Source organism: Alligator sinensis, unplaced genomic scaffold, assembly GCF_000455745.1.
Source record: "Alligator sinensis unplaced genomic scaffold, ASM45574v1 scaffold535_1, whole genome shotgun sequence".
Lineage (NCBI taxonomy): Eukaryota > Metazoa > Chordata > Crocodylia > Alligatoridae > Alligator > Alligator sinensis.
In genome coordinates, this window is record NW_005842157.1 from 796,695 (window position 1) to 809,136 (window position 12,442).

The following is a 12,442-nucleotide window of genomic DNA, read 5'->3' on the forward strand; positions in this document are numbered from 1 at the left end:
CATTGTTTACTATTACTACATGGAAATTTGGAAATTGTGTTCTTTTTAATAGATTATGTCACAAATTACAGCTGTGTGATAACATTTTATGAAAGGAATATTATGGAAAATAGCACCAGTGTCCATACAGTAATTATTGTAAATTATTTTGCTATGGAAACACAGTGCAACCATCTGTTGGCATTTCCTAGTGTTTTTGGTTTACTTTAGTTTATGATGGTGCATTCTTTAAATGTAACAATCTTGTTTGTGAATTGCTCTGGGGAGATCTTGCTTTATTTAAAAAAACAAAACCAAAAAACCCATAGATTATGAAATGAGATGTACGTTTTAGAGCTTATCAAAATCACGTGCCTTTTTAATATATTTATGTCATAGGAAAATTAAGGATACTACCTATACCAAAGACTTTGTACATATCAAGTGAGCCACACAATATTATGATTTACACTTATTTTTAAGCAACAAATTTAAGGGATTGTTCAGGTTGGTTCATTGCAGCCTTCCTTCCACAATGGATCTAATCCTAGTTCCATTCAAGTTAGTGATCAGATTCCAAAGAACTACATTTGCAGGAAGGTTGACTGCAGAATTGGAAAAAAACAAGGAAACTAATTTAGACAAAACCTACATCTGAATTTGTAAACTTGTTTTTTAAGGATTGTGATGGCCTCTGCCTGTTTACTAAAGTCACTTTGCTTCTGCAAGTTGCCTGTATGCGACTTGTATTTTTTACTACTACTTTTTGTAATGTATACGTTTAACTAATTTAAGATGCACTTCACATTTTACAACAATATAAAGAACTTGTTTTGGAGAGTATATATTTTACAGATATTTAGCACTAAGCAGATATGTAAAAGCAACTAAGAAAACAGGGAAGCCTGTTAAAAAGAGAAACTGTTTTTATCATAGCTCCAGATGAACCAAGCGTTGTTTTATCCTTAAACACAATTAAACAATAGGAGCAAAATTCTTGCAATATTAATGAGAAAATCCAAAGAGACAGAAGTATGTTCCAGTTGTATCCCTGTTATTAGACTAACAAAACAAAAAGCATTTTGAGCTCTCTGAGGTCCTCTTGCCAGGAGACAAAAAGCACACAGGTAGTTGTCATCTCTGTCATTCTAATAAAAGATTCACCCTGCTGTTCCCCTTAGTGGAACCCCCTATCCACCTGCTTATAAAATATGAGAAATGATTAAGCTTTGTTTGCTCTTAGGTTTGGCCAAGATAGAAATAACATTTTTTAAGCAAAAACCTGTAACTCACCTGGAACATTATAAATCTGTCTTTGTTAGAAAAAAGTTGAATCCTTCATGTCAGAATACTTTTCACTGTGAATGATTTTGGTAGTTTGTTCATTTTAGCACAGAACCCATGGTAAAGGTTATCCATATTACACCAATTTGCTTTATATTGCATCAAACTTCCAAAATGTCAACATATCACATATTTTGTAATGCATTGATTCTTGGACAATAACTCTTACTCTTATTGTTTTTAAAAGGGTGTTGGTGCCAGAAGAAAAGAATGATTGATGAGAAACAGACACCAGGCTGTAGACACTCATCCTTTTGCTTCAAATACTGATTTATCAGTGTGTCTGGGCATCCCTTGTGAGCTGTGAACACGGAGGATCACTCAGGGTTATCGACAGTACAGCTGAAGACCTGCAACTTTGCTAAAATATTATCTGCTTTTGGACATCTTTCACAAGAAGCCCTGATAGATATGTTATAAGACAAAGGACAAGCTGCACATTTCTGTGAAAGGCTATCATTTGGATATGTTAGGCTTCCACCAAAGTCTTCAACCTAGTAAAACAAGCACCGTATCCTAATACTTCACATTTGATTTGGAACATGTTTTATAACATACAAGCATATATACATATATATGTATAATTCATAGACTGTACTAAAATCAACACTGGTTATAATTACCAAGTCAATTTAAAAGGATTCAGAGATGTATTTGTCAAGATTCCTGTCACTTCATGCCCTTTGGGTTACTGTATCTTCAGTGATGCAACATTATCCTTCAGTGTGGGGACATTATGATGTATGTAAGACTCAGATATATACAGAAGAAGGGAAAGTTTGGGATTACATGGCCTGTCAACCCGAAGCCAGAGATATGATCAAATATGTGAAAGTGACCCTGGATCCCCCTGATATAACATGTGGAGATCCTCCTGAAACTTTCTGTGCAATGGTAAGGTAAACTTTTCAATACTCCATTTCTAGATAGTTCATGGGTAATTTCTGTGATAGATGCAAAGCAGAAAACTTCAACTTCAGGTATTTCTGTACCTAAAATCCAGATGAAGCTATGTATTATTGTGAACCTGTAAGTGTGACAGAATTCTGAGCTCTATTGCAAAGCAATACGTGTTCTTCACTAAAATATATTAGACTGGGCACTAAGTGGTTAATCCAATTAGAACCTAGTGTCTCATTTGAAATCAGTGGCAAATCGTATAGTGACTTGCATAAGAAAGTAGTGTCAATTTCCTGAAATACCAGCTTTTCATGTGTGTTTCTGTGTTTGTCTGGATTTGTGTAAGTTTAGTGAATTGTTTCTAGTATATTCCCATCGTGAAACAAACATGATGGCATATAAATAAAAGCCTATGCACAAAATAAGCAGAGATTTGAATATATGAACTGTAGGAGGTGTAAGGGAGGGTACATTGACAGGATTGTTCAGGAAATCATGCACAACGCTAGGCATGGCCGCTTCGCCTTGTTATTGTAAGCAACAAATATTCATAGCAACTTCTAAAAGAAATGCCATTGAATAGGTAAGATTTTTTACAGAAGTGAGCGCCCAGAATGTTGAAAAATTGACCCAAAAATTGAGCCCAAATTGGGCGCTCTAAATCTGAGGCTTCAGAAATTAGAGGCCATTTTTGAAAACGTGGGGCATAGTAAATATTTGAACCAGTTGCGAAAAGTTAGGCAGAATTTGTGTCAAGGCAGTATATGTTACATGATGAAAAGTTATTTAAGTGTTTGCTGGCTCAGGGCATGAGGTTATTAGTATTAGAGGACATTTTTAACTTGTAGAGAACTTTCTCCTTCCAGAATTCAGAAAATTCAAATTGGGCTTGAAGTATGCGTTGTGTGTGTATCTATCACTTCAAATATGATTTATTTTATTATATGATTATATCAGTAGGGCAATAGAATTCATATAATTTTAGCTGATGGTTTTGGAAAAATAATGCATTTCTGATAAGTTAGTTTATTGTAAATTAGTATACTCTACAAAATACATTTGTTTGCTGATATGTAAATTGCTAGTACTCAATTTCCCCAGAGTGTCATAAACTTTTTAATGTATTGTGGCATCACTTTCAACCTTTAATGCTCTATAAGGAGCTTGGGTCCAACCACAGATATCATTTAGGGTGTCATGTGGGAACACAAATACTTCCCACGTGTGTTGTGGTAAGAGTCACGTGATAAATTGTGTGGCTGCATGAATAAATTATATTCATTGTGCCCTTTAACTGCACTATTTGCACTTACCCCACTAATCCATCTCCATTGACACTGCTCCTGATGCTCTAAACCTATGAGCAGATTCAGACTGCCGCTGTTTTTTAAAATAAATGCAACTGTGGGTCTCTCTTACTTCCTGTCCAGGTAGATACAGTACATATATTTATATATAGGGAAATTGTTTCTGGTAATTTTTTGAGATTTTTAAAATTAATTAATTGTTTCTGTTCCAAGTCTACGCAGTTAGACTTGAAGTATTAAAAATGTCTGGCTTCCAGTATGAAAAATAGTATTATGCATGTTTTGTACAACTCTCCATAATTTTTGTAAGCCTTTTTCTATAAAATGTTTGGCATATACAGGATTCCTTATGCTCCAGTTTCCTATCAAGATTTTTATCAGCATGCATTTGGAATGACTGGTGTAACTCTCTGATGGTCTGAGACTTGGGGAACCATCACAAGCTCAGAGAGAGAGAGTGCATGATGAAGTGGTACACGCAATGTACTGGAATGGGATTGTGATGGCTATAGTATTCATGAATGATATTCTGTCTTAGTATAGATGTATATTGTAGATGGACATGAGTGTTCCATTATGAATGTTAATGGCATTGTTCACTTGAAATCCCGGAATAATTATAGATGCAAAGAAATATTACAAGGCCCAGACACACTGTACCTATATAGCTGTAAAGTATGCTCTAGATATGTTACAATGAATTGCCAATCATTTTTTATTTCAGTCCACTGTTTTCAATTTTCATATGTTTAAGAAACAATCACTTTTTGTATTGAGGAATGTCCATATTTGGATTTAATCTTGTAGGTACTTATGCACATACTTAACTTTTAGGCACGTGTACAAATGGTACATGTATATGAATTTAAAAAATGCATTTTTGCAGGATTGATCCTTGATCTTTTCCCATAATAGAATCTCTTAACTTCATGTTAAGAATTATAGAAATGCGAGGTAAAATAGTCTAATCATTTCTGCATGAGAGAGAATGAAAAAGCTGGGGGTGATATTCTATTTTGTTTTTAGGCACATGCTTGTGATTTTTTTTTTTTTAACAGTTCTCACTTTTTAAATGACTGAGACTCAGAAGTCATCATTAGCAGTGTAGGGCAACACACACATTTTTTCCAGCAGTGTTTGCATTTAGTTGTTGGAGATTATTATGTGTAGTTGACATTTATGTACTAACATTGCGTGCTATAATTTCACTTAGCTTTGTGGTTAAGATCCTTCCCTGAATTACCTGGGACAGCCCAGCATATCTTTCAAACTTTCCAGGAAAAAAACAAGCGTGTCAATAAGATCTTTTCTATTCCTCATGCCAAAGGTTAGAAGTAGGTCATGATGTATGTGTGTATTTGTCTCATTCCCAAATCAGCCCTGGTCATTCTCCCTGGAGAGTAAATTCATTCAAGTAAGGACTAGGACCATTATTTGAGTGTGTGCCAGCTATTTTTATACTCAAGTTAGACTGGGAGGTACAGTTGGATTAAGTGACTCGGTCAAGGTCCCATAGGAAAGTTATAGAGAAGCCATCTGCAGTAGTAGATCACATTCTGCAGATTCACATCTGCAGTAGTAGATCTTTGCCACATTCAGTTTGTCACAGTAACTTTCAGACATCTCTTGTGAAATTCTGTGCCTATTTATCCTGCCTGCAACATAAGAACAGTTTTATAAGAATTTACAAGAGTGTGCAGGCATCTTGGGTTATAATTTTACACACTACTTGTTTCTTGGATTATTGATCCATTATCCATAAATGCTTCTTTAGATACACAACAATGAACTTTGAGTCAGTACAGCTGCCACATAAGCATTGGGCTATATAATGTGTCAGTGTCATTACAAAATGCAGTGTTGCCAAAATGACTGGGACTAGCCCACAACCTTGGCATCAGTTCGCAGGACGCAGAAACCCTTTATCCTCAAAGGCTAAGAGGTGAATTTTCAAAAACAAGTGACCTATCCTGGCCAAATGGCAGTGGGAAGCAGCTTGTACTATACTTCCTTATGCTGCACATATTCTTAAAATAACACTTCTGTTTCTAATGATATTTAAAGTTGACAACTATGAAGATGCTTCTATATTCCAAGTACCTGGAGTCTGATGATGACGTTGCTGATATATCAGCTTTCATTACAAGCCTCAGCTTTTGTTTCTAGTCCTTATCGTTGCATAGAAAAGTTCGAAAACATGAATCTCGCAACAACTTGGAAAACAAGGTCTCAGTGTATTGTTTTAAATATGTGATCATGTGTACATCACTCAAGAGGAGGCAGAAAGAAGGAATCTAAAGATTGGAATTTCTTACGTGAAAATGAAGACAAGAGGTGGCCATGGAAAGAATATACATAACAATTGATATTCTTGAGAATGTGCATCAGGGAGTTTCTATTTTCTCTGTTTTCATAACATAGAACTAAGGGGACATTCAACTAAACGGAGATAAGAAATTCAAAACTACTAAATATGTTTTTCACACAACATATTGCTATAGAAAGTTTTTTGGGGCCCTAAAGTAATTGGATATTTTTGTGGATAACGGAAATAACCAGTGTTATAATTAACGATAGAAAAAATGTAGAAAAGATATCAATTTTTTAACTATTGGAGACTAGGATAAGGCTGATTTGTGGGCGGCAGTTCATCTCACATCCATTTGCTGTTACTTTCATGCACCACCCTTTGAAGGATTTGACTATTGCCACTGACAGACAGGATGCTGAACTTTATGGACATCGGAGCTGATTCTCTGTAGCAGTCCTTTTTTTTTCCTCTTGTGATTCATGTTTTGTGAATGTTTTGGAGTTGATGACACTGAGTCTGGCACCTTCATTACGCTCAGTTGACTTGGAAGAAAAAAGAGTTTTCACTTATGTCTAACCACTTTAGTTCTTTAATTTTGAAAAATTTAATTTTACGGGGCTTTTGTGGTATCATTGTAAATAGCTGAAGACTTTTTTTTTTTGTGGCCTGTGATATTTCAGGATGTGTTGTTTGTGTTTTGTTTTTTTTAAATTTACAAGAATGCACAGCAGTTGGTAAAATCTCCAAGCTCCCAGTTTTTGTAAGAAGCTTTTGCAAAATTTGATAAATACATGAAAAATAACAAACAAACAGTTTCTCATTACCACTACCAGATACAGAAGTTGTTTTTGATTTTTTTTATTTATTTTTTTGGGGGGGGTGGGGGGAGGTAAACCCACACGTACCAAGTGTTAGCTTGGATCCAACCTTAGGCAACAGCTTTACTTTCCTCTTCTATGCTATGAGCTGGAACACCACTTTGGCCAAGGTTTAGCACAGATTACTTCTCCCTTGGAATAGTGGGGAAACCAGGGACTAAGAGTAGCTTTCAAGCTGTCAGCATGGGCAGTGCAGCTATATGCTACCCCTGGTGCAGTGCCATTGATTTGCTGAAATCTAACTTGTAAAGTTAGGTTGTTTTTTTGCTTGTTTGTTTTTAATATATATTCAGTTGGGAATCCTAACTTGTAACAAAACCATTCACAGGGTGCATCTACATGAGACGCTTTACTTTGCATTGGCTTGGTCCCAATCTCCACGTGGCTGGCAGCTGGGACAGCTTCCACCCCCACCCCGCTTGGCTTAGGGCCAGTCTAATCTCCCCCCAAGCTGAGACAGCATGGGGGCTTAGCCCCGAGCTCTCACTACCAGCCTGGAGCTCCTCTTGGCTGCTGTTGGGGGTGCAGAGCAGGGCTGCTCTAGACTACTCCTGTCAGGCTCAGTTTGCTCCCATTGGGGACGCGTATGATGATGTGCATGGAAGAGTGCCTTAATGAGCCTGAATTTTCCTCACAGAAGATTCAGATGCATTAATTGCACGTGTAGATGTGCCCACAAATCCTTAATCAGAAGACTCCTAGTGGTTGTTGATGTATCTTGCATATGCTATATATTTGTGTATAAAGTGAAATGACAACATAAAATATGATTTTCGTTTGATGTTTTGACAAACTTAGTGGTTGCAGTCCAGTCCAACACCCCAGTGGCTTAAAAATAGTAAAATTATCTTCAGTTATTTTTTTTTTTCAGCTTGCAGCTAATTTTTTGGAGTGGTTAAACAAAAGCTTTGAAAAGAAGCCTACAGAAGGAAGAGTCATGTGCACTTGAACAATTTATGGGGCAGAAGTGCTGATGACAGTAGAAATTTGAGCCCTTGAGTGCTTCTCTATATTTGAGAGCCAATCAAAACTAAATTAAGGAAGAAAGATTATTAAAAAGTCTTCTGTGCATGTAATTCTGGCATAATATTATGAGGTGGACATTAAATGTTTTCCTATGAGACTTTCAGCATCATTATTATGGGATTTCTTTAATTACAAGTAGGCTCGTATTACCAAAAATAGGGAAAATAAAGTACTCGGTGGTATAGATAGTAATGTCATTATTATGTTTACTGAAATAATTAAAAGAGAGAATATAATTCTTTTAGGTAACTTATAAATCAAAATGTGAAGTGATTTTTTTTTTTTTTTCTTTTTTTTCCCCGCTTGTGGAAATGTTCTTGGACATACAGTTACCCAAATACAGCCTCTACCCTTTGAAGCAAAGTTGTAGCAATCATACTAAGAATAATTCCACCCCACTGAATTTCTACCTGGAATGAATGTTGTTATGAAAGATTTCCCCCCAACTGTAAATATTAACATACAAATTCTGTGCTCGGTCACATCTGTGCAATCTGGTTAAACTGCATGAGGTTGGATGGCTACATCTGGCTAAAACTGAAGTTGTGAGTCAATTGTGGTGACGTATGTATACATTTTAAGAGACTGTATGTTCTTTAAAGTTATCATTATCTTTATCTACTGTACTTAAATTAATGCATCCTATCCTCATGGTTTTTTTAAGGCTCAGAATTAACCAGTAGTAATGATACTATTTAATAGTATTTGTAAAGATACCTTAATATTAAGACAATGGAGATTTTTTTTGCCATGGAATTTACCCAATACATTTATTGGGAATCACAAAATACATGAGTAGAAACTGTACTATGTACTAGATTCTGTTGTTCCTGTGCAGGTACAGGAAGCAGCTGCTATCTCTCTCCCACCAGGCATGAGCTTTCATAGACAATAATAGCCTGCTTTGTCTTATGCTGTGGAGGAACTACTGTAGGTGCAACCATGCCCTACCTTCTGCCTGACTTCAAATTAACATGGTGCACCACCTCTCTCTTTCACTGGGAGTAATACAGCAGTGACTTTCTCCCAGCATACTGGTCAACTTCAGGTGATGCTTTGCCCTGCTCAGCTGCCACAGTGGGAGCACAGCTTTTGCTCCATAAAAGGAGAAAGATGAATGTACTTCTTGTCAGTAAAACTAAAAGATGGCATAGTGGTACCTCTGTCCTTTGCAGCCTAATGTGAGCTGAAAACTTAATTAAATACACAGGTTTATGGAGAAATTAGGTGTGGCTTTCGTTTATTAACCCATTTTGAGATTCATTGTAACCTTTTTGCAGGACAGTCATTTGAAATGTATTCCCATATTTTATGTTCGGGAGGGAAAACCAAATGTTTGTTAAGCATATGTTTAAACTAAGCAGGAATGTGCCCACAAAATTATTTTTGTTTGTTTGTTTTTTCAATGCAACTTTCAGTAGAAATGAATAAAATTATTGCTGCTGTATTTGTAGTCCTCTGCAATGCTTGCAGTATAAAATTGTGGAAACGCACAGACTGGGTGTTTTGGTAAGGTACTGAATGCATTTAGTGTATTTTAATGCTTATTTATTTACCCCTAGATACTTTATTTACATTTTTCCTTTTTTCTTTCATATTTCAAATTCATTTCACTATCAGATGTACATAATTAAGAATTCTCTTTCAGTGACAGCAAATAGTTACTGCAATAATTACAGATCTTAATAAAACAAAGAATTGTACATAGTGTCCTATGTATAATTTAGGAAATGATAGCAACAAAAAAAAAGTGTTGGTGAGTCATGTGGTATGTTTATGAGAGATGTTGCTAAAGACACATATAGCTTTTTCTCTATGAACTGGTGATGACTTAAAACAAGAACAGCATAATTCTATGCTTTTTAATTTCTTACTTGGATTGTCTTAAGCTCAGGGGCGGGTATACTAGGGAAGCTCATGCCTGGAGCAACCACAGTTTACGGAGCAGTTTATTAGCTACTACAGTGCCAGTGATGGCAGTACAATCTGCCGGTGCTGCAGCAGTGGCTATTTTTGTGCCAGCCCATAAAGGCAGTGCCCAGGGCTCTCCCTCAGTTATTCTACTGCTTAATCTACCAGTCAAACTGCTTTCTGTAACAGTCTCTGCCTGATTGCAAAAAACACCAGGCAGGTTTTTAACCGTTCCTATTATGGTTGGCAAACATAAGGTTGATAAAATGACTGAATTTTTTGGAAAGAAATTAAAAAAAAAAATTAATCATGTATTTGTCAAGCATTTTAATGTTTAAATTGGAACTTTTTTTTTTTTTACAAGAAAAGAATCAAACAAACAAACAAACCCCATCAAACAAATGGAAAAAAAAAACCCCAAACCAACCCCCCCGTCCTGTTTAAAATGAAATCTGAATTTAATCCAAAATATGTTAATGTATCAACATCTTAAAACATTTAAATTAGAAAAACAAATATGTTGTATCTGTAAGCCTCTATGGGTTGGGTTCACTAATAAAGTTTTAAAAAAACAAACTTTGGGTTATAGGCTGCATTCTTTTCCATATAAGAAAAAGAGTCAAAGGGAAATGAGAGAGTCAGTTCCAAAAACCTTTGATTTTTGCCTGACTCAAGGTGACACCATAATTAGTTCATGATGATGAGTGGTTGAACCCAACAATGTGACTTCGTGCTTCTGTTTTAATGCAGACATCTGACATGAATTTTGAGCAAAAAGTTTGTGGTAAATAAAAAATGTATAATTCCCTGTTCTCTAATGAGAAATGAATAAGAATTTGAAATATTAAGCTATAGAATAATGCATATAGTTATTATATGTTCTTTGAAAAAGATGCACTAAATGTAGTGTATAGTATCACTTTAATTATAAATCGGTATGTTTTAATAGTTGTATCAACCACTGAAAATTTACTTTTCTTTTAGAAAATAGTGATGTACAGATGGAAAAAGTTGATTAAAATTGATTATTTAAATTGAAGCTTTCTGTTGGGCGATTTTTAAATAATGATTGCAATCACTATCATGTAGATCAATTCACTGTGAAACGTAGTTAGTGTCTGCACATAAAGTAGTTAAAACTCGTTTATTAAGTGCAGCATTTCAGTCCTGCCAGCTGGCAAAGAGCTATCTTCCTGTTTGGCTCTGTGGACAGGACCCACCTACACATGCTGGCCTGTTTCCTTCCTCCCAGCTCTCAGCACAGGAGGACATCAAGAGTACATGGCCCTACATGCTGCTGGTACAGCTCTGTGTGCATTCTCAGCTTCTGTGGCATTCTGGAAGAGCTGTCCAGATTGTCCCAGAATGCACTTGCACAAAACACAGTAGTTATGGATGTGGAAACATAAAAGCAATTTTAAAATGGATAAAATCTATTCACAGTGAAATGGTCATTATTTGAAAAGGTTTTTACATAGGTACAGTGACGTTAACAGGAAAATTGTAATGACTCAGTAGTGTCAAGACAGCTCTGTCAGGAATGTCCACTGAAATCCTAATGCAGCTTCTGCAATAAAAAAATAGTGTGTGTGTGTGTGTGTGTGTGTGTGTGTGTGTGTGTGTGTGTGTGTGTGTATATAAAATTAAATTTTACTGTAGTAATAGTTTATTTGCAGCTTTTGCTAAATCATACAGTAAAATTGACAATAAAAGTATAATAATAAAATATATCATTTATGGTAATTGGTAAAAGCATGCAATACACTTAAATGTTCTACCAGTTTAAACAAAATTAAAACAACATAGTAGGGTTTATGATACAAAATTAGATCAAATGAAGCATTATACAGCAGTAAAGAAAAAAATAAAAACCAGGGAAGTTTATTTTATTTTGGCCCTTATTTGTGCAAGTAATGCAAATACATCTAAGGAGTTTAGGATAGGCTATATAAGTTACTAAAGAAAAGCCAAACTGGTTTTTTTCTCACTAGGCCAGTATTCAAAATTTTCCACTAATGTCAAGATCCATTTTCTTTCCATTTCTTCACAGAATGAACAAGGCCACAAATAGATAATTTAAATCACTATCTCATTCTTCCTGTGAGAACATATCCTGTCTACAGGGTCTGCTACCACCTGTCTGTGACTACTGCCGATCTCATTATAGTGAATCACAGTCTAGTAATAGCCTCTCATTGTTTGTAGTTTTGTACTTCAGTAGGTAGGTTTCTAGGCCAAAAGAATGCTTTATTAAGTTCCAGAAAATCTGCTGCCTACATATCTGTCTACATGCTAGCATCTTTAATTCTTAAATGTATATCTTGTTTTAAAAATAGGGAATAGTTGTGTTAGTAACTGTCAGCACATTTCCCAGGCCAGACTGATGTACTGTAACACGCTGCAATACTGGTAAGGTAGTTGAGCCAATGGCATGTGGATTCCAAGTTTTAGAAAGCGTGTCATTTCACGCGTACAATTACATTAGTATAACATAGTAAAGTTCTATCAAGACCTGATTGTCTGCAGAGGTTATAATTTACCAGCAGTCTGTGATGATGTTATGTCATGGTGATTTGCTATTAGTTGACCCCATTTACTGAGTACAAGTGTGCCAGAACCCAAAAATCTTAAATTGTTCCAAATATAGTGCTTTTTGATATTGTTCTATTTGTCAGGACATCCTAAAACTGTTTTGTTCTGTGGAAGCCCATTTTCATCCCCTGATAAAGGTACCCTGGGGAAAGAGCTGTTCAAGAAGGAACGTACTACTTTTTTTTTTCAATGTA

General features: G+C 35.7%; 1 protein-coding gene across 4 annotated transcripts in view; it reads left to right on the forward strand.

Annotated features, from left to right (window-relative positions):
- Positions 1 to 1,516: 1,516 nt before the first annotated feature.
- NTNG1 (netrin G1) overlaps positions 1,517 to 12,442 on the forward strand; it is a 289,692-nt gene continuing 278,766 nt past the window's right edge. For all 4 annotated transcript variants that reach the window (XM_014520830.2, XM_006025634.3, XM_025206492.1 and 1 more), the window contains exon 1: positions 1,517 to 2,217. In XM_014520830.2, the coding sequence (XP_014376316.1) occupies positions 1,972 to 2,217 (246 nt within the window). In that variant the 5' untranslated portion in view covers positions 1,517 to 1,971. The remainder of the gene's footprint in view (positions 2,218 to 12,442) is intronic.